Source organism: Lupinus angustifolius, unplaced genomic scaffold, assembly GCF_001865875.1.
Source record: "Lupinus angustifolius cultivar Tanjil unplaced genomic scaffold, LupAngTanjil_v1.0 Scaffold_162_1, whole genome shotgun sequence".
In the NCBI taxonomy this organism is placed as follows: Eukaryota; Viridiplantae; Streptophyta; class Magnoliopsida; order Fabales; family Fabaceae; genus Lupinus; species Lupinus angustifolius.
Window position 1 is genome coordinate 593,829 of NW_017728885.1, and position 22,619 is coordinate 616,447.

Sequence of the window (22,619 nt, forward strand, 5' to 3'; positions counted from 1 at the left end):
CTTAAAAATTTACTAAACTATGAAATAAATCTAAATCATGTAGTTCGATTTAATTATAATAATTTGCAATTTATCTTGAATCACTTATAAGTAAAGGTGAATGTAGGTTAGCCTTAAAAAGGTTCAACCTATAGAGTATATAGGAGTTAGACTTATTTATCTTTTTAAAAAAATTTCAAAGCATATGCTCAACTTGTTGACCTATTTAAAAATTCGTTATACTATAAAATATTGAAGTATGTCAATATACCTATATTTAAATAGACTAATAAATCTTGTGTTAACTATACTCATATAATCATAACAATTAAATTATTTTTAGTATCTTAAAATTATATATATATATAATAAATCTAAGAGTAAGTGTTTTAAACTCATATCCTAGCCATCAATTTTAGGGAAATCCAATAGTTTAAATTTTTGAGTAGATCTAAAACATTAAATTTCCATAAAATTGATGGATAAGATAAAAAATAAACTTATTCTTGGAGTAAGTGAAATAATATCAATATTAAAATAAAATAATATCAATATTGTTATATAATAATATAATTAAGAATGTTAATGTATTCAATGAAATTAAAGAAGCTTTTTAATAAGATTGAGTCTCATATAGTTAAGATAAAGATATGGCATGACCTAATCTATTGGTCACATAATAAGCCACCAAACCTATTTTCACCCTTGCTCACCGCCCGAACCAAACCAAAATTTTGCAGAGAAACGTGAATAATTTAGGTAGGGACTAAATTGTCATTTACTTATTTATCTATTTGAAGCAAACGTGTGAGAAGCCGCAAGCATTAAACATTGTATAACAACACCTTCTACCCTTAAACCCTAAATCCCACACTCTCTCTTCTTTCACTCGCGCCTCTGTTACTTCATCGTCTTCTCCACAAACACGTATATCTCACTCACCTTCACTTATTTATTCCTTTCATTCTCTGTTTCTCTCTTAACTTTTATTTTTATTCACTTTTTTCTTCTTCAAATTATGGTTAGTTTGGTTTTTTTAGAAGATAAAGTATAAATAATATGACCCAATTGCTTTATTAGCATGTAGAAGAAATAGTTCTATTCAGCTATGTAGTTTCTTTTGTATATTGGTTAATATGTATATGGTTCTAATTAGAAAAGATTAAAATTTTAATTATCCTTTTCTGGGTTTTTTCTTATTGTTTTTGTTAATGGTTTTATCTCTTTTTAACAGTGAATCGCTGGTTCAGAATTTGAAGTGAAATAAAATGGTGAAGAAGAGCAAGAGTAAGAAAAACTTTGCTGTTTAATTTTTTTTGGAGGTATTATTATTTGTTGATGGGTTTTTTATGTAATTTATGGAACTACTGTTTTTTATTCTTCTGTAGAGAGTAAAAGTAAGAGGGTTCCATTGAAGAAAAAATATAAGGTCATTAGGAAGGTGAAAGAGCATCACAAGAAAAAGGCAAAAGAGGCAAAAAAGCTTAATCTGAAAACTAAGGTTGAGAAAGATCCTGGTATTCCTAATGATTGGCCGTTCAAGGAACAAGAGCTTAAGGCCCTTGAAGCGCGGAGATCCAAAGCTTTGGAGGAATTGGAGCAGAAGAAAGCTGCGCGGAAGGAGAGGGTATTTCTTCCGCCTTTGCTTGACTAGTTCCTTTGTTTTCTTAAATGAAACGATGAGTGATTCATTATATTCTTTGTAGAAAATAAAAAATTGAAATTATATCTTTAGAATGTCTAAAGAGTAAAGACAATCCTTTTGTACATCTTAAGTTTGATTACAACATTTGACATTCATATTTCTTTTGTTGCTTCCTTGTTCTATTATATGAACTCTTACATCTCTGTTTAATTTCTCATTCACACTGCTCATGTAGATATTTGATTAATTTGATTCATTTACCAGATATACAAGATTTATATCTTTAGGTAATTGTGGGTATAGGTACACACACAAAAAAACACACCGTTGTTTTGCCATGCTTAAGTGAACTCAAAGACATGTGAAAATGTCTATATCTATGCCTGACTGTAGAAGCATTGTCTGCTCATATTTGCATGCAGTTGTAAACTTGTAATAATTTACATTTTTCGTATAGCATCAAATTTTACAATGCCTAACATTTGTTTCAGGCAAGAAAAAGGAAATTGGGATTGCTAGAAGATGATAATTCTAACTCGGCTGAAAAGGCTTCACTAGAAGATATCAAAAAAGTTACCACAGTTGCAAAGACTACAGGTGTTTTACTATTTTTAGTTGGCTTAAACTTTGATTTTGGTCTTATATTTATTTATCTCCTTTTCATAGCTTTTCTAACATTTGGTGTTTGTTTATGTCTTCATTTTCATAGATAACCCTGACAGGGCCTTCTACAAGGATTTAGTTAAGGTCATTGAAGCCTCTGATGTCATTCTGGAGGTCCTTGATGCCCGGGATCCCTTGGGTACCCGCTGTATTGATATGGAAAAGATGGTGACGAAAGCAGGACCTGAAAAACATCTAGTTTTGCTTTTAAATAAAATTGGTATCTCACTCAATCCCATTCCTGTCCCCTTTCTCATTTTAGGTATATTTATTTTTCATATTGCTGATCGAATGTGCTCCAAACATAGATCTTGTCCCTCGGGAAGCTGTGGAGAAGTGGCTCAAATACCTTAGAGAAGAATTACCTACCGTAGCTTTCAAGTGCAGCACACAACAACAAAAATCAAACTTAGGTTGGAAATCTGCTAAAAAAGCTGCCAAATCAAGTAATATTTTGCAATTAAGTGATTGTCTTGGAGCTGATACTCTACTAAAATTGTTGAAGAATTACTCAAGAAGCCACGAGGTAATAGAATTGTTGGGAATACAATGTTTTTTCCTTCTAGAAATAGAGTTTTTCCTTTTTCTTATGTTTTTAATAGGATGGTCACAATATTCCTATATTCACGATTTTCTTGCCCTTTCTTTTTATTTTCTGCTTTCATGCTTATGTGTTAGTTAGTCTATGTTAACATAGCATTTATTTCATTTAAATTTGTATTTTGCTCATGATGGGTTGCAGCTCGCAAGGGTTTTCTGGGTTTGATGTGATTGAATTATGGTTCTCTTGCTTTTTTAGTGGTTTAGCAATAACAGTTTTTGTATAATTACACTTTTATCATAATGTTTTTTGTGGAATTTGAAGTATTTATGGTGAAGCACATAATTTTCACTTGATGCACGATAGAGTTTGTTGTTGGCTTCTCTTTAATATACTGATCATAGCTGCTTCTCGTATATCAAAATCATAACATATTCATGATCGTTTCCATTATATGTAGTTTTTGGGACCAGCTGTTAAAAACCTGCTTATATTATTGCCGTTCATGCGCTCTATATTACCTTTTTTCTTGTCATCAGATTTACTTTTAATATCCATGTTTCTCCCTGATTTCTATTAACCTTCAATAATCAAAAACATATTTTCTATTTCTTTGATTCATATCTTCCTGAATGTATGCATGCATGCCACACCATTTAGCTCTGGGGATTTCATTATAGTTTTGAATATGTACTTGTTCTGGTTTAGTAGCACAACTAAATTAGGAGTTTTTAAATTGGCAGAAGTGCAGGACATGCTACGAAGTGCTTATTCTTGCGCTGTTATTGCTATCCATCTGGGATTTTTCATTTGACTTGTCCCCCCCCCCCTCTAATTCATATGGCTTCTCTTTTCCTTTTCTTATAATTTATGGTGCTTGCCTTTGACTGCTTTGCTATTTATGTGCTCACCTATTTATTTATTTTGCATTCTTTCTTTCACAGATCAAGAAATCAATCACAGTTGGTTTGATTGGACTTCCCAATGTTGGTAAGAGTAGTCTAATTAACAGCCTAAAGAGATGTCATGCTGTCAGTGTTGGTGCTACTCCTGGGTTAACAAGAGCAATGCAAGAGGTTCAGTTGGACAAAAATGTTAAATTGCTGGATTGCCCTGGTGTTGTTATGCTGAAATCTCAAGAAAACGATGCATCTATTGCTTTGAAAAATTGCAAGAGAATTGAGCAGCTCAGTGATCCAATTAACCCAGGTAGTTGAAGTCATTTCTTTTGCTTATTATTTAGGTTAAATTCTTTTTGTACTCGGCCACCCTTCTTTATTTAGGCTAAAATCGGGTTAATGCAGTTTGTAATGGGTGGTTGAAGCTTTATTTGAATATAACAATTTAAATTTCAAAGCAATGAACATGCGATATTGGACCAACATGATGGACCACAATGTCTGTACTGGTCTCTTTGGTTCCACCCTTTTTAATGGAATCAAAATGATCTACTAAGTCTTTTGTCTGTCTTGTCTATGCCAAGCACAAAAAACATGTTTTGTTCTGTGTACTTTTCTGATATGTCTACCAAACACTACATTTGTCTCAAACTCGTAGCGAGGTAGTGGCCATTTAGCTCTTGGTACTTTATAATTTCATATTTATTTTGTAGTGAATTTTCTGTTTTGGAGGATCTGTTATCCTTCTCGTAATTTTATTTTCTTGCAATTCTCTCAGAGATTCTCTTTCCTTGTTTTTTAAACAAACACTCTTAGTTGTATATTCTAAATCTTTTTTCCTTTGGCAATACAGTGAAGGAAATTGTCAAGCTCTGTCCAGCTAGACTGCTGGTAACTCTTTATAAGATTCCAAGTTTTGATTCAGTTGATGACTTCCTACAGAAGGTCGCTACAGTTAGGGGCAAGCTGAAGAAGGGTGGAATAGTTGACGTTGAGGCTGCTGCTAGAATCATTCTTCATGACTGGAATGAAGGTATACATCGAGTTTGTTAACTGCTTAAAGCAGAAACTTCGACCAACCGAAACATATATGAAGTTAAAAATTAGGAAGAAATTGATGCTTTATCTAATTGATAGAAATACCTACTTGTTGTATGTTTCAGGTAAAATTCCATACTATACCATGCCCCCAGTTAGGAATCAAGGGGAACCTTCAGAGGCCAAGATAGTTTCTGAGTTTACGAAAGAGTTTAACATTGATGAAGTCTACAACGGTGAATCTTCATTTCTTGGGAGCCTTAAATCTTCTGATGACTTCAACCCTGTCGAAATTCCTTCAAGTTCCCCTCTCAACCTTGATGAGACATTGTTAGAGGTATGTTATTGTTGGTGCTGTTTGAAAGACATTTAAAGTAGAAAAAATGCCTTGGAAAATGACTCTAGTGTTGTACTCCTTTCATATTTGTCAATTGGTATAACCTATCCTCTTACAAACTGCTTTTTTTCTAGGATGACAAACAAGTTGAACCGTCTCATCAAGGTGAAGGTTCTGGAAACAAGGCTGACAATGATGCTGATGAATCTATGGAAGATCATGACGATAACAAGAACAAAGAGAGCAGTGCAGCTAATAGGCAAAATGAGAAGTTATACGCAGCGGATGGTATACTTAATACAAAAACTAAGAAAGCAGAGAAAAAGAGAAGGAAAAAGGGTAACAAAGCCTCATCTGATTCCGTGGATGGTGATTATGACTTCAAAGTCGATTACTTCCAAAAGGGTACAGCAACAGATGCTGAAGAGAGCAAGAGTGATGACGATGATGCTGTTGATGGTGATAAAGAACAAGTCAGCTCTGATATTCCTAGGACAGTTAATCAGGTTGATGAATGAGAAATAGACCCTGCTATAATTCTGACTTGATTTAAGGTTTGGGTTTTAAACATAAATTCTGGGTTCTAAGACTTTTCAGTGTTACAGTTTCATGAACTTCTAATGTTATAGTTCCATATGCATACCTCTATCAATTTTTTTATATTATTTTTGCAAGACAAGAACAAATTTTTGGATAGGTCAAGAATTATGTCCTTGAGGCATATGGCAATGCAATTTTCCTTTCAAATATGTTGTCTACTCTATTTGTGCACCCATTGTCTCCAACAATTTAGAATAGCTCTTTGCATTGAGTAGTGTTGCTTGAAATACCTGCATGTTTGTGATTGATTTTAGTTAAATTGCTGGACGCTTCTTAGTCTTAAAGTTTACCACTTATTATATTTGAAGTATATTAGCCATCACTTGTTGGCTTGTTCTTCCTGTTCTTAGTGTCAATTTTTATTTAACTGGGAAAAACCATTCTGTTTATTTGTATATAAGAATCAAACCATTCTCCACCAATCTACTTCAACCTCCTCATTCTCCTTGCATAAACCAATGTTTTCTACATTTTCCTCATCTTAAGATAAAAAGTTAAAAACCCGCAACAAAAACAATGGAAACCAAGTTGTTAATAGGTTTAACCAATGTCCACATATTTTGCCCATTAAGGCTAAGTATTTTGGAAATAAAGTGATGGAGCCCGTTTCATGACTTTTGATTACAATTTCGCATTTCATTGTCATATCAATGTTGAAATGTTCATTTTTTCAAATAATTTAATATTAGGATATTGTTTGTCAAAATATATAATTTTATTCCAACAACAATGGTTTTTTCTCAACGAAATCTTATGCTACGATGATATTTTGGGAGTCAATAGTCAGTTCAATACTATGTAAAAAAGTGACTCGATGCAAGTTTTTTAGTGGAGACTTAAGATAATAGATACACTAAGTCTTATTCTTGCGAGTGAAAAAGTCGTTTATTGTTTTGACAAGACTATTTGCATGTAACTGAATTGCTGAAAATAACTAAATATGTAAATAAAGCCACTCATTCTAAAAGAAATTGTGTGTAATATCAAAGATTTATATAATAACAGTACATCACCAATCATCATTTGTATTATTTATACGTATACATCTTTTTTTCCAAAGAAATATTAAACACTGATTATTATTCCCAATTATTTTCACACTTTGGCCATTAAATTGGCCAATTATTGTAACTTAACTACAAGAGATTAAATCCATTAGTAGAAAACATTAATCACTTGCAGCTTGGAAGTGGAGACCCACACAAGCACTTATTATGAAAGTATGAATTCAGATCATGCTTGTCACCCTTTGGAATCTCACCACATAGACTATTATAGCTCACATTCAATATCATTACATTTTCTATCCCCAAAGGGAGGTTCCCATATATTTGATTATGACTCACATCTAACATTGATGTAATCTTAGGCAACTCCACTTTTCCAATATCAAATGAAAATATGTTCCAAGAAAGGTCTATTGATGCAGTCACTTTATTGGACCCAAAAAGCATAGAAGGATTACCTTCAAACCTATTATGAGAAAGGTCTATAGATGAAAAATCCACCATCCCTAAAGATATTGGGACTACCCCTGAAAGTTTGTTATGTGAAAGGTATAAATTTGGGTCATTTTTGAAAGACCCATATGAATCAGGAATTGGGCCTATAAGGTTGTTGTAGCCTATAAAGATTCCTGTGAGATTGGGCAAATGGGAGAGAGAGGGGGGGAGTGACCCATAGAAGTTGTTGAAGGAGAGATCCAAGTTAACTAGGCTTTTAAATTGGCCTAAAAAGTTTGGTATTGGGCCTGAAACATTGGTTGAGCTTATAGTGAGGTAAGTGAGGTTGGTGAGTTTGGATATAGTTTGAGGGATTGGGCCAATGAGGTTTGGTAAATGGAAGAGAAACAAGGTTTCCAAATAAGGTAAGTTACCAATGGAAGGTGGAATTTTGGATGCAAGTTTTGTGTTGTATGAGAGATGTAGGGATTTGACATGGTGAGATTTATGGTGACATTTGATACCATGCCAATGCCATTTAGGGTGGCAGCAATCAGTGTTTGGTTTCCAAGAAGAGAGAATGGTAGGATTATTGAATTCTTTCTTGATTTGGAGAAGTGCAAATTTCTCTTCTGGGTTGCATCTTTCTGAGTGTGAGGATGAAGCATGATAGAACAATATGATTAGGGAAAACAATATGGTTACCATTGCCTTCGTTTTCTGATAGTGGGTCTTAAATTTGGGATGAAAAAGATAGATGGGGAAATGTTCTATATATAGAGGTATGAATAAAATAAAAGGTTAAGGTAAGTAGAAAGATATTGAGTGCTAGCTAACATAACTTGTCCTCGATATGTAATATGCTCAGTGACGAATTCAAGACTAGAAAATAAAGAGTATAAGTTATATTGAAATATTGAATGATCCAAAATGTATAAGAATAAGATAAATAAAGTAACACGAGTGCAATTTTATATAATTAAGAATGCAAAAAAAAAATTTAATTTAGTGTATGATTTTTTTTTCTGTGTGAAGTGATTAAGGTAGTCTAAAACAGGGAAGCTTATTGGTATTATACTATTGAATATATAATGCTAGTTACTATGGGTTGGGTTTTTCCATTCATAAGGATATTAATATGAAAATAAGATGCAATATATAAAGATAGCATTCCAAGCAATCTCTCTAGTGGTAAAGTCAAAAACAGTCATAAACAAATGGGGTTGTTGGTATATCTATATATTACTATGGCTTCAGGAGCATGTTTAAGAAACAACTAGTTATTCATCTAATATAAGTAATTGGTGAAGAATTTATACATCATTAAAAAATATTTGTAATAATGTACGGCTTAGAGTATCCTCCTACTTCCTTTAAAGAATTTCTCTTTCATGGTTAAAAAAAGGAATTTGTACATGTTAACTAAATAAAAATAGTAAAAAAAAATACTAAAGAAAAAAGGTGCGAAATAATAACCTTCAATTTGTTTTAATCAACTGGCAATATGACATTAACCATGTGGTTAACCCTCATCTCCAAATTCACCATAATTTACGTGTGTAAGAAGAGTTCATCAATTTGATTCTCATGGTGCTAATATATTATTATTGTAATTTTTATTAAGTATCCTCTCGTCTTTTTTGGTAATGAACTAATCTTGTTGAGTTCGTGAATGTTCTTCCAACAAATGTCGCTCCAAAAAATATGTCATTAAATATTATTTGGATGATGATTAAGATTAAAGTATAATTGCATATATCTTTTGCTAATTTGAACAAAACATTATTTTAGAAAGAGCATGTTAATATTATTTACCAAAATTTCTAGATCCAAATATCTTTCATGTTTTGTTGAAATAAATTCAAATAATGAGGATATTTTAGTAATTTGATAGTCCTAATTAAATGTCAAAAATCTCTCCCCATATTTCCACTTGAGTTCTTATATTAGCTTCGACACTCACAAAAGCACCGACCACCATCGTTGGTTCAACCACATCGCCGTTTACACCAAACCCCACCACCATTCGTTCTGCTTCATCGGCAAGCACCACTTCATCTTCCCCTCTCTTTGGGTTAGGGGAGAGAAAATTTTGAGATTTCTTAGACAAGTCATAGCATGGCAAGCTTTCATGTAGTTCTTCTACCATCTCTTATAATTTCCACTCCTTCTATCTCTAAATAAGGTACTAGTAGTTCCAAGAGAACAAATTGGAGTTATAGGATTGTAACAGTACTCTGGGCTGACAAAACATAGAATGAACTTGGAAGATATTTGTTGCAAGCTTGTAGTTTCATTAATAATGAAGGATTGTAAAAATTGCTTTTGGTGAACAAATTAGTACTTCACTGAGCAAACATTTGCCAGTACAGTGCCCTTCGTTTTCATGATTTAAAAATTATACAACTCGAAGATCTAAACACAATTAATTGTTGAGTTTACAACTTGACTAAAGTTGGTATTTGGATTCTATGTCTAGAGTATGATTCAACTGAAAATCATTGTTTCTGAACATGCTACAAAATTAATAACTCCTATAAACAATTGAAATAATAAACATTACTTGTGAAAAGCATGATTATGATAGAAATTCACGAATACGAACAGGTCTCTTGACTGCATTTGTAAAGCCCTGCAAAGAAATGAAGAATCTGAGATGTGTTCTTGCTAAAAAGAAATAAAATAGGACAAATTGACCATTTCTACTTTGTTAAATGCATAAATATATACAATTATTTTCCAGTCAGGTGACTTGATCAATTATAAGAGTTGCCCCTTTTAAGGCTTCCATCTCCAAGCACAAGTGTTATAGCATGTGAAGTAATAAATAGCACCAGTAAATTTTTTATCCGGATAAGTTCTACATTTTTAGTTAAATCAGTTATTCAAAAACTTGTTGGATTGACTGGCTGAACCACAAACTGGGCCGCACCCCGATCCAGGTCAAACCATAAAACCAACCCGGCAGTTCAACCACTCAAAAATAGAGGATCAATGAGATCAGTTTTCAAAAACTGATTAGTTCACCGCAACTCTAAAATTGGGACTTAATTTGTTGAAGTGCCAAGAATATTCTATACCATACAAATATGGAAGATCCAAATATTGATTAGGTCTGGAAGGGGCAATAGTTCACTTAAGGAATAAATAGGATTTGGTAAGTGGGACAATTGGCATATACCTCAGTGAGAGCACGAAATTTCATATGAATTTCGGTACATTCGAATGCTATAGCAGTATACATATGCATGCATACAATATTTCCAGGTTGCAATGAAGAGCAAGAAAAACAATCAAAAGTACAATTTAGTTCATTATCAAAAGCAGAAGAATTATTAATGAATCATCGATTGATATTGACTGAAACCAATGCAACAGTGCAGTTAAAAGATGCAAAATGCATGCAATGATTTCACAAAAAATATTTCTCCCAATGCCCTTGAATGGGTGACTTCCAATTTCCAAGTCTCAATAACGTATACTTCGTATTTAAATTGAAGGTTTTTTTGCACTCAAATACACTTCGTACGAAGATATATACGCAACCTCCATTTCCATTTATTCATAAAATAGCAAAGTAGCATACCTCATTAAATTTAAAAAGTAAAGGGAGTTGATCTTTCTTTGATGCTGATTCTTTCTGCCGAGATCCATCATTACTTTGGAAACCCTCAGCATTTGACTTTTTACCCCTGCTCGGAAAATAAAAATCAGCTTACTAAACAATGACTAAGTAATGAAAATAATTCACCAAGGCATTGGTCACCATAAAACTTCATACTTCGTTTTAAAATAATTAAAACCTAATAGCAGAGGTTTTCATGAACGAATGTTTATGAGAATGATGCTCATGTCAGATTATATCAAAGTCTAACAAAAATAAAAGGGAGAAAAATCAGTAGTGTACATGCCAATTTCGATTTTAGACAATGTGGCAGATTTGATAAAGCAGGCCAATAAAATCAATACTTGTACCATATCAGAAGCCCGGTGATGCATAATGATCATATGGAATATAAAAAATTTGCTCCCAACATTACTGACAAGATATATGTAAAGAGCATGTAAAACTGTTTCGTGGATCATGATTTCATGATGCACGACAAAATGGAATTATCATGGCTGGGAATGCTTTTGGAGATAAATCAATACCAGTGGCAAAGTATAAAGTCCAGGATATGTATCATCTATACAAATTCATTAAGGTTAAGCATGCTGAGGAAGCCCATGACCAGTAATCAGTTAGGTTTCATTTTAAACAGAAAATATGTTTCCTATTTATTGGCTTTTAAATGTATTTTCAAAGCTAAACAGTGTACATTACAGCATAAGAATTAGATATAACAGACAAATAACAAATGATGGACACTAAAGTGTAGTTTTACTTAGTTACAGTAGTAGTTTATATAGGAAAACAGACAACTTTCATGAAGAATCACCTGGTAAAGAAACTGAATGGGTTTTTCCTATTTCCCTTGTTTAGCGGTTTTGAATTGTCAGTTACAACTTCATTGGAATTGAAGTTTCGTGAAACAGAGGTAGGATTTGCATTCATTTGCTTTGATAGAACATTTTGATTATCAACGGTTTTCACATCAACTGCAGCAGCATGATTGCTATTGGCTAACTGGAATTTTTTTGTTCCAGCATCAGTCACTTCATGGGCTCCATTTGCTAAAGCCATAGTTTTGTCATTAACTTGCAAAATCTTGTGCTTTTCAACCTGAAACACATGAATTAGGTTTGGAGGTCAGCATATTGAAGGTTTACCAAGTCGAGAGTCGCTACATAATGACCAAATTGAAAGTCGCTACATAATGACCAAATTGAAAATCGCTACATAATGACCAAATTGAAAGTCGCTATATAATGACCAAATTGAAAATGAATAATTGTGCAGGAAAATATATTTCAGAAGTATGACTTTTACAATAACATCAATTCATCTGGCTAATATGAAATACAATAATCTAAGGTTTACCAAGGTCTACATGCAATCTCAAAGGATGGAGTTTCTTGTTATTTATATTTTTCAATAAAGCTCAAGGGTGGAATATTATTAAATATTAAAGGAGTCCTGCAATAAAATTGAAAAAGTAAAAAAAAGAAGATAAATGTACCTACACCTTATATAGCTAGATAGTTGTGATTGATACTCACATAATCACATTTCTATTCATTATAATTTGAATCTATAGCCAAAGTGTCCTGTTAACCTTCACTCACAGAGGAATTGTATTAATATAGCAGTAAGAACTCTATAGATGGGTAAAGAATCATTGGTCAACAAGCACGTCTTATCATAAATAAGAAATTTTATAAGTTAAAAGGGAGCATAAAGGAGGAGGTTATAACATCCTCCTTAAACACAGAAGCAAAAGAATAAATAATAAGCATTAAAAGCTTATTAAGTCTCACCTCATGCACCAAAACCTGCTTCATAGCTAAAGAAAGCACATAATGATTTGATGTATAATCCTGCACAAAAAAGAATAAATATGAAAATCTGGCTGAGATTCATATAATCCCATGATAAAAGTCATGAACAAGAATCCAAACCTTGAAGTTTACAAAGTCACTGATTGGGGGAACAAGCGACATAACCAAGTCATCTGCTACTTCATGCCTCAGGTTATTAGGCAGCATATCAGATTTCTTAGCCTTATATGTTATAGCATAAGAGACCATTGTGCTAACCAATTGATGAAGATCATTCTTCTCCTTATCTGATAGTAGTTGTAATGCCACCTGAAGAAAAAGAAAATCAATCACATAAAAAAACATAAAAACTCAACAGTGTAACTAACCAGAAGAGGTGAGCCAAGCTAATGCAAGCAGAGAAGGCTTAGCTTAAGCTCAACTAAGCCATCAAACTAAGTCATACTCACAAGCAAAATCAGGCAAAATAGTACACATCATAATTGAAGACTTTTAAGGCTATAGAATAAAAAAAGACAAACCCAACAACACTCCTAGAAGACAATAATAAATAAATAAATAAACAATTCTACACTTTTATTATTAACATCTGTGTTAATCAATTTTGTATTTTTTTCAAGTGTAACACAGAAGACAAAAACTACAACATAATTTATCTAATAATTCCAAGATAGTAACTTTTTCATCAAGCCACAACCAAACCACACAACATGAAACCCCAGTACCCAACCATCACGTCACTATTAAATAAATCAAAACAGAGACCCAACCATAGAATAAGAATTGAAACAAAAAATATTAAAATCTGCCAGGTTGAAAGAAATACCCAGCAAGGGTTAAAGTGACATAAGAAAGCATGTCAGTTAAGAGCTTTGAGCTAAAATTAGATCAGGTTAATTTGGGTCTAACTCATTTCATGTTGACTGTGTTGAAACGAAGCAGGAAAAGAAGATGAAGCAGATCCCACAAAGTTGAAGTGGAAAACAAAGCAACAGCCTTGAACGAAAACAAAGTAGACAAACAAGAGAGAGAGGGTGCAAGCAGATACGAGAGAGGGGTTTGATTCTCCATGCAAACAAAGCAGACAATGACGGCTTTGAGTTAGGGTTCCTGAATTTTGGGTGAAACCCAAAATATGGCTTAAATAACCCAAAACCATGGAAGTCCTTTAGCAGTGCCATTTCGGCCTTTCCTGCAATGAGGCGCCACCACCATGGCAGTCCTAAAGCAGCAAATAGCGGGCACGACAACCATTTGTGACAAGTATATGAGTGGTATCATGTACCTACTTATCATGTGTATTGGGTAGGTACCCATGTGAACCTAGTAACGGTCTCAGACTCCCATTTCGGGCATGACAACCATTTCGATGTATCCATGCATCATAGAACAACAACCAAGCCTTAATCCCACTAGGTGGATTGGTAGCATGAACATAATCCAATACAGCCACTAAAAAAGATAGAAAGAAGCATTTTCATCAGGATACTCCCATCTTAAAACAAACTCACCAAATTATTTACTTATTGGGAAAAAACTGTCTCATGACATCTTAAAAAGTTTGATTAAACTAAAACTAGAACTGCAGTTACATTTTACACAAGTAACTATGGAGGAGGAAAATAAGGAGACAAAGTCAATTATATAACAAATGGAATTAGTACTTCACCGGCTTTACAGTCTGTGGGGACAGAATATGTAACAAGTGAGAAATTAAGTCTTCAACAAAGGAACTAGCTGATAAATGCCTTGCTATATGTGGTGGGATTTTGTAGCGCCAGGTATTCAAAATGTCCATCTTTTCTATCATCATTGTCCGATACCTGGACATTTATATATCATGCAGGATTACAAAACTTTCGTCTGAAAAAAATACTTTTCAGAATTATTGTTTAGTCCTACCAGCACTAGATATACCTTTGATAAGACTTCGGCCACTCAATGTTTGGCTTCTGCACTTGAGCTACTATATTATGTACAGTGATTGCTACTGGGGGCAAATAAACTGGAGAAAGGAAAAACAGAAGCAAAATTGTGATTAAACTTATCTTTTGCAACAATATTAAAGTAGGTAAAATATCTTCCTACCATTAAGTGACATTCGGTGTGTATGCATTATATATTGGTGCATTATATCATAAACTTCAAGATTGTTGAAGCACTTGACCTTCAAACAGATTACAAAACAAAATTATCCATGATTGAACAAAATCAGAAAATAAGTTGTAGTATGTTATAAATGCTTACGGTTTTTTGCATCACGGGATCATGGAAATTGAGCTGCAAAATATTTTCATGAATTCCATCCATAATCAAGTCATAATCACCACTGCACATTAATTACTAGATTTACTACGGATATACTTACATTTGAACATAAAGGGGAGAAATGAGTATAGCAGTAATGTAGGGCCTACCGGAATGATACAAGGGAGTACAAGGAGCCAAACTCAAAGGACTTGCTTCTGTGAGATGTTCTTTCCATCTTCGTTCTCTTCCTTTGGAAAATCTAAGCAACAAATAGCATCCGATGAAAAAGATGACAGAGAAGTACCCTTAGCCAAATAGTAACCAGGAAATAGAAAATTTGAAAATTTACCTCTTTCCAGATGTCTATTACATTTTTTGACATGTCCTTCTGGCCAACTACTTGAGAACCAACATCAAACTGGGCACAGTAAAGCATGTGAAGGTTAATCCATCATCTAATTAACAGAAGTGCTCCATGCAAAATGCACTCAAATTTGGAAGGGACAAAAATATAATTATAGACTTAATGTATAAACCTTAAAATATAAAAGAAAAACAGCCTTTTCTTGATATTAGTTAGAGTCCATAAAATAAAGGTTTTAAATACACGTGAGAAACATATTTCATTAACTTCTAAAAATGTTTTCAGAGTAGGAAATTATTAGGATGACCAATCAACTATATATAGGAAATACATACAACGTGATCAACCAGTATGAATCTTTAAGTCAGAAATTTTTTTCTTCTGAATGGTTGGTTCACATTAAACTCTTACCGCATTGAGGGTTTCATTCTTCTTAGAGAGAAATTGGAGAGTATTCAAGCAAGAGCGTATATCACATTCTGTAATGAGAATTAAAAGAAGGATCAAATGGTAGAAAAGACAATTTGTAGAAAATAAATATAAATGTCGAAGTTATAGGAATTAGATATGGAAGGAGAAAAAAGAATGCTCAAAAGAGTAAATTGTATTGATAATAATGTGAATGATATTGTAATTATGTGGTACACATGACATCATTAACTCTTACTTAAATAAGAAAACAAATAAAATAAAATAATCTCAATCCTAAGAGATCTTCTAAGATTCTCTAAACAAATCTAAGATACAATCATCATAATATGAGACATTATCTCTAGATATATTCCCGATGAAATAATTTAACATAGTCTTATATACTTTCATATACTCTAACACTTCCCCTCAAGCTAAAGCTTACTAAGCTTTAAGCTTGTTATAGAAAAATGTAGTATTATTTTCTTCTTCTTCTTAGTCGTGCCCAGAATCATTATGGAAATTATAGCTGACATTTGCTTCTAGGATAAAGACAAGGCCAGTGCATCTGGGACAAAGTCAGTAGTTCGGTACTAGTACATGTAGGACAAATCAAAATCCAGTGCAACTAGGACAAAGCAGGTGCAATACATCTGGGACAAATCCAAGGCTAGTGTGTATCACTATATATTTGGTGTGCACCAAAATACAAAAATACAATTATCTTTAACTTCAACAAGCAAAACATCAAACACTTGTTGAGTAGGCATCAAAAGGAACATAAAAACTTGCTGCTAGAAAATGAAAACTAAAGTGCTAAAGAGGGAGGATGGATGGATGGACATTACATTAGTAGCGAAAACGACAAGCCTTGAAAATAGGATGACAATAACGACTAAAAACAACTTCGAAGGAAGGAGACAACTGAAAAACCAACCGGCAGAGGATCACACGCCTAAGTTTTTTAGATATGAAAGGAGAAAAAGGAATGCTCAAAAGAATATATTGTATTGTCAATATTATGAATGACGATGTGATGATGATATTGTGATTATTTGATATAAAAGACATAACATTAACCACTATTTATACTAATACTAGACACCTAATTAAATAAGGATATAGGAGTCTTGGCTAAGCTGTTTAAATTTTTTTAAAACGTAGGTTTGACCTATTTAAAAGTCTGCTATGGCCTACTTAGACTATAAAGTCTTGAAATAGTCCAACATGCCTATATTTAAATAGATTAATATGTCTACTTTTAACTAGGACTATCTAACCCTAACAATTAAATTACATTTTTTGTATACATTTTTATATTAAAATTATATATATAATAATATTACTTATATTAAAATAGTCTGATATGAATATTATTATATAAATATAATTAAATAGGTCGATCTGTTAGACTTATTACAGAATAACAATTAGTTATTCTTATAATTCTCATGCTGAGTAAATTGGCTTATTTGTCACATGCACAATATGCCAATTTATCACATGCCTAATTAGTTCTTAGGTTGTTATATCAGTAACTAACTTATGTTAGTTACTGATTTCTTCTTTCTATTTTGCTATCTCTTTATTTAAAAGGATAAGCCATCTCTTTGTAATCAATCAAGTATGCAATAATAAAAAGTCTTGCAATATATTCATCTTCTTTATCTTTTTACATGGTATCAATCACCCTTATGGCCACTGCCACTGATCCTTCATCTCCACCACCTTCCCATTCTTCTACTCCTCCAATTCGAGCAGTTTCTCCATCTCTCTCTTCCTATTCTCTCTACCAAACTCAGTGAGAAAAACTATCTCACTTGGAGTCAATTTATGGTCTCTGCCCTCAAGTCAAACAGGGCCATCAAATTCATTTATCCTACTGAAATTCCTCTCATTCCTATGGCAACCACTTGCAGACTTACTAAAACAGAGTCCAGAGCCTTTGATAACCCTACTATGTACAGGTCAATAGTTGGAGCCCTACAATATGCCACTATTACAAGACCTAACTTAGCCTATAGTGTAAACATGGTGTGTCAATCCATGAGCAATCCTCTGGAACAACATTGGGTTGCTGTCAAAAGGATCCTAAAATATCTACAAGGAACTCTTCACCTTGGCTTGCATCTCAAACCTGCTGTTTCTAATTCCTCTCTTCCTATCACCCTCACAGCTCTATGTGATGCAGATTGGGCCACTGATCTTATGACAGGAAGTCCATATCAGGGGCTTGTTTATTTGTTGGTCCTAATCTAGCTACTTGGTGGTCTAAGAAGCAACAAACAATCTCCAGATCCAGCACTGAAGCTGAATACAGGAGCCTTGCTCTTGCTGCTCAAGAAATGATTTGGGTTAAATTTTGTTTTCTGAACTCAAGATCCCTCATCAAGTTCCTCTCATTCTATGTGATAATCTAAGCATAGTGAGCATGTCTCACAATCCCGTTCTTCATAATAGAACTAAACACATAGAACTTGACCTATTTTTTGTAAGAGATAGAATTCAGGCTAAGTCTCTTCAAGTGAAACACATCCCTTCTGAATTTCAGACAGCTGATGTGCTCACCAAGCCTTTGGCCTCTGATAGGTTTCTAAACCTAAGGAAGCAACTCAAAATTGTTGACTCAGCATCCTTAGTCAACTACCCTCAGTTTCAGGGGGGTATATTAGAAAATAACAATTAGTTATTCTTATAATTCCTATGCTGAGTAAATTGGCTTATTTGTCACATGCACAATATGCCAATTTATCACATGCCTAATTAGTTGTTAGGTTGTTATATCAGTAACTAACTTATGTTAGTTACTGATTTCTTCTTTCTATTTTGCTATCTCTTTATTTAAAAGGATAAGCCATCTCTTTGTAATCAATCAAGTATGCAATAATAAAAAGTCTTGCAATATATTCATCTTCTTTATCTTTTTACAAGACTTAATAGACTTTTATATGACCTAAAGTCTGGTCTATTAAGCTAAATAAGCATTTTAAAAAATATGAATATGGCCTGTTTATGAAAAAGTCTAGTCTAGCCTAACCTGTTATAAGCCAAATAATAGACCCCTGATGGGTGGCCTGACATGTTTCCACATGTAATTGTGACTGAATGCGGAGGCCCAAGGTGGGGGTGAGACCATTGTTCTAGACATGCCAGATTGATCCATATAATGATGATAATGGGCCCAAGGTGCAGAAGAGTCCAATCCAGAAAATGCAAATTAGCCACAATAGCCTTTTGGTCCAAGTTCGAAGCTTGGAGATGCACCATAGTTAACAAAGGCATGAGATGCACCATACAATTAGTTGTAAAATTAGTTGTAATCGCAATCATACAAATAGTAGCATTATGATGCATCATGGTAATGATGGTGGCAATGAGTGTAATAGAGTTCATTTCCAAGCCAACCATATTGTCCTCCAACTCCAAGACCACAACCATGGTGGTCATTGCGTAAACCACCATAGGTTTGATTGTACAGTGGTGGTTGTTGATATGGCAAGGCAGGGCTCATCGAACTAAATGGCGATTGGACTAGACTAGTGTCGGTGTGATTTCTTGGTACTACATCAATAACAATGAGCAACATAGCGTCAAATAAAATTTTCTAGAATGTTCTTTCTAATTGAATCTGGCATGTTCTTTTGGGAGATTGTTGATAATTGCATCCATATGTTTTGCAGATAAACCAATGATCCAATTGAAATCAATGAATCATTTAAGAAGTTACGAATCTCCTCCCAAAGTTGGCTCAAGTGTGTGTCCTATGGCTTGTGGTTGCACCGCTTCAAATAGTGTATTCAACGGCTAAGAGAAGAGTGTTTTATCTTGCTCTTCCTAGAATTAATATGCAAAATTCACACAATCATGTTGTGATTATTGTTGGAGAGATAGCATGGTGGAGTAATCGAACAATGCACAAACCATTGAAGGTGATTCGATTTGAGAACAACTTCAATGATTTCCCTCTAGATTAAGAATTTTTATAGGTTAGTTTTGTCAAAGGAGTCGACTCGGAAAAGAAAGAAAAAGAAACCAACAATGTATATGGAGGAGTAAGTGGAGGAGGAGGTGGTGGTGATAGGGGATTTCCGATGGGAGCACGAACGATTATAGCATTCTCGTTTAATGATACCATGTAAAATATAGAAACTAAAAGATAGTTTAGAAAGAAAACTTAAGTTTTGTATTAATGCAAATCTAACTTGGTAGAATAAGGTTCTAGTATCTAATTAGTGTTGAGTGTATTCTGACTGTCTATCCTGAGTCGGGAAAGGTAGGTGCAATGTAAGGTAGTGAAGCACACAAGATAGATCCATTAGGACTAATACAAGCTACTTATGCCCACACCTAAGTTGACTACTTTATTACTTCAATAACGGAGAAATGGCTAGAAGGGGCAGAGGTGGCTAGCAACATGTTCTATTTTGCAATGGAGGAATGCATGATTAGTGGTTGAGTTGTTGTTCATGACATATGAGGATGAACCATGTGGCATTATTTTGCACCGCACAATGGCTAATGGATTCTGCTATAGGTTGGAGACACCGACAATCTTGGGTTTACGTGTTGGTGGTCCTGAAGATGCTAATTTGGAATGCATGGTGCCAGTGATGGTTCATGCAGCAATGGGTCAACTAGCACAGGGACATGCTTATAGGCTTTGTTTTAATCTTGCTTAGGTGATTGAAAGTAGGTTGTGAAAGGAGGAAAGGGTGTCAAGGTGGTGGCGATGATAAAGATGGGTGATGGTAAGATGGTGGTGACAACAATGACAAGAGCAAAATTGCAATTTCACCTTTCAATATCTACCATTAATTTTTCATATAATAAATCAATGATCCTCCATAAAGGAACCCAACTAGGGCATGCATACTCCAAAGTCAAAGGAGCATAATAGCCATTAGCCTCCACCCTACATGTATACTTGTACTAATGATTTCGCAACAACTTCAAGTGTAGTACAATTAGTAAAAGCTCAATCATATCAATACACAATAACATATGCATAACAATATGAATGTACATATAGAGGTATGTATGCCATTAAAATAATTGGGTCTAACTCCACCCAAAAGCTAGCTCATATGGGAGGGTTGCCCAAATTACTATGAGTGCAAGGCTTTTATACCCACTCCAATCCCTAATTAGATTGGTAACTGCCTAAATGAACTACTAAGAAGCCTAACTAACTATTGCTAAGTCAACAGGTGTGTGCAGTACTACATTGTACTACACCCTAAAGTACACAAAATATTAACTGTAGAGCAATGCATAGAGTCCAGTGTTACTGCAATATTACTGCAATGGTACGTATCATGCATGCATGTGGAATGAATAAGACATAAACTCTCTTGACACCTTTTTTTTAACTTCTCGCACTCAACTTGAATCCTTGCACACAAATACATGGATAAATGCAAGTGGTAATACCATAATATAAAAAATAAAACAATTTTTAATTCTTTACCCAACTTGCAAAATTAAAAAAGAAAATGAGAAGGATAAGAAAACTGACCGGTATATTCTGCTAGAGCAGTAAGTGCAATGGCACTGGCATTCATCCCCTCCTTGTTGCATATATATTTAAGCCTACAAAGGCCATTTAAAATATCAAATGGTATGTGACTAAAATGGAAAACTTAAATGAACAAAAACATACACTTCTAAACAATAGCTAAGTGGTCAAGTAAGTGTCTAGCTAACAGTGGGTACCAATCCATTCCATACAGTTTATATAATTTATTTAAGTTCATTCAAGTTAAAAAATTCATCATAGTTCTATTGAATGACCCTTATCAGATCAGTTGTTCAAATATCAGGAGAAAGGACACAGGTTTGGCATGCATAAAAAGATTGAAGCGTAGTAAACTTCTAATTGGTGTTTCTGGTGAAAATTAAATCGTCGTTTTTCCAAAAAAAATGGACATCGGGTTTGGTGTTTGTAACAAGCTGCAACCATAATAAATTCTGCTGGTGTTTTTGGTGAAGATTGACGTGCTTGTTCAAATTTGTTACAAGTTTAATATTTTGGATTTAGTCATGTGTGCATGTTGGGTGATGTGTGACCGAAGTGTGAAAGGAAACATGGAGAAGGTGAAAGACGTCTTGGAGCCATGTTATGTTTGTCAACGTGTGCCATGGAAAAGTTGGAAGAAGAAGGCAGCCACATGAAGAGAAAGGTCCAATGCCACAAAAAGTAGCCCACTTAGAACATCAACCATTTTATTAGAGTGTGCTAAAAGCCCAAGCTCTCTGTTGCTGAGCTATGCTTTTCTATTATTAAGCATATGTTTTGCTAGTTTCTTTATCCATTACAAACCAAAAGCTTGTATAAACGTGAAGTTGTGGTGCAGTTTTAAAGAGCATTTATGAGAGCCTAAAGGTTTTCTGGTTGTACAGCAACAAAACCAAGCCTTATTTCCACTATGTATGGTCAATTACATGGATCAAACAATACAATAATGCTATATCATAAATCATATCCATTAACAAACCATGAATCTATAAATCTTTTTTTAATTATTCCGCCTATAGTCTTACTTAGTTTCCCTTTGTCTCTAGTAATTGGACTACCATTCATCTGATCTAGTCTCCTTAATGTGCTCTACACTCCCTCTGGAAACATAAGTGGTTATTTCTATTCATAAGTAGCTAAATCAAATGGTATGTAGTTAATTATGATGTGATTAATATAATTTATAGTTTCTTTATTAAATTCAAATGTGGTTGTCTACCCACTAAGTTATAAGTTAAAACTAAACTTGAAACCATTGATATGTATGAACTATTTCAAGGTAATCATTACCTGCTTACCACACGACTAACCGTTGGTTGAACAAATATATGAACCCTGTCAAAGAGCGAAAAAATGATTATCAAGAAAAAATTATATACAAATTCAAATCAGCAAATAGCAAAGGAAGCACTGATGCAGGCAGGCATAAAAGGTGACAATACTAGCTTGAGATAGAATTAGTGTTGTGACAGCATCAAATAAATCCCCCCCCCCCC

At 33.8% G+C, this 22,619-nt stretch overlaps 3 protein-coding genes across 4 annotated transcripts in view; 1 reads left to right on the plus strand and 2 right to left on the minus strand.

The window, feature by feature from the left end:
- Positions 1 to 779: 779 nt before the first annotated feature.
- Positions 780 to 5,851, plus strand: LOC109342055 (guanine nucleotide-binding protein-like NSN1). Of its 2 annotated transcripts, XM_019580036.1 has the most exons (11): positions 780 to 906; positions 1,214 to 1,266; positions 1,368 to 1,606; positions 2,116 to 2,221; positions 2,334 to 2,507; positions 2,596 to 2,813; positions 3,773 to 4,037; positions 4,581 to 4,760; positions 4,891 to 5,102; positions 5,237 to 5,638; positions 5,676 to 5,851. In XM_019580036.1, the coding sequence occupies exons 2-10, from the start codon at positions 1,248 to 1,250 to the stop codon at positions 5,618 to 5,620; spliced, it is 1,797 nt and encodes a 598-aa protein (XP_019435581.1). In that variant the 5' UTR covers positions 780 to 906; positions 1,214 to 1,247; the 3' UTR covers positions 5,621 to 5,638; positions 5,676 to 5,851. The 2 variants fall into 2 exon arrangements, with proteins under 2 accessions (XP_019435581.1, XP_019435580.1); XM_019580035.1 differs by having other exon boundaries at positions 5,237 to 5,851.
- Positions 5,852 to 6,822: 971 nt separating this feature from the next.
- LOC109342038 (polygalacturonase inhibitor-like) lies at positions 6,823 to 7,863 on the minus strand. Its single transcript, XM_019579997.1, has one exon. It carries the CDS (start codon positions 7,850 to 7,852, stop codon positions 6,875 to 6,877), a length of 978 nt encoding a protein of 325 aa, XP_019435542.1. The 5' UTR covers positions 7,853 to 7,863; the 3' UTR covers positions 6,823 to 6,874.
- A 1,644-nt stretch (positions 7,864 to 9,507) lies between these two features.
- The window catches only part of LOC109342058 (chromosome transmission fidelity protein 18 homolog), an 18,325-nt gene continuing 5,213 nt past the window's right edge, over positions 9,508 to 22,619 (minus strand). The window contains exons 10-23 of the mRNA XM_019580039.1: positions 22,414 to 22,458; positions 21,124 to 21,197; positions 15,609 to 15,676; positions 15,183 to 15,251; positions 15,001 to 15,092; positions 14,831 to 14,912; positions 14,672 to 14,750; positions 14,501 to 14,588; positions 14,253 to 14,406; positions 12,704 to 12,892; positions 12,563 to 12,622; positions 11,584 to 11,867; positions 10,731 to 10,836; positions 9,508 to 9,776 (exon numbers count right to left, since the gene is read on the minus strand). Of these exons, the coding sequence (XP_019435584.1) occupies positions 9,723 to 9,776; positions 10,731 to 10,836; positions 11,584 to 11,867; positions 12,563 to 12,622; positions 12,704 to 12,892; positions 14,253 to 14,406; positions 14,501 to 14,588; positions 14,672 to 14,750; positions 14,831 to 14,912; positions 15,001 to 15,092; positions 15,183 to 15,251; positions 15,609 to 15,676; positions 21,124 to 21,197; positions 22,414 to 22,458 (1,444 nt within the window). The 3' untranslated portion in view covers positions 9,508 to 9,722. The remainder of the gene's footprint in view (positions 9,777 to 10,730; positions 10,837 to 11,583; positions 11,868 to 12,562; positions 12,623 to 12,703; positions 12,893 to 14,252; positions 14,407 to 14,500; positions 14,589 to 14,671; positions 14,751 to 14,830; positions 14,913 to 15,000; positions 15,093 to 15,182; positions 15,252 to 15,608; positions 15,677 to 21,123; positions 21,198 to 22,413; positions 22,459 to 22,619) is intronic.

Bases quoted from the DNA above. Each gene is read 5' to 3' on its own strand.
- LOC109342055 (XM_019580035.1), top strand. The intron at 2,222-2,333 runs GTGTTTTACTAT...TCATTTTCATAG, and splicing joins CACAGTTGCAAAGACTACAG to ATAACCCTGACAGGGCCTTC. The intron at 4,761-4,890 runs GTATACATCGAG...TGTATGTTTCAG, and splicing joins TCTTCATGACTGGAATGAAG to GTAAAATTCCATACTATACC.
- LOC109342038 (XM_019579997.1), bottom strand. From the start codon at position 7,852: ATGGTAACCATATTGTTTTCCCTAATCATATTGTTCTATCATGCTTCA.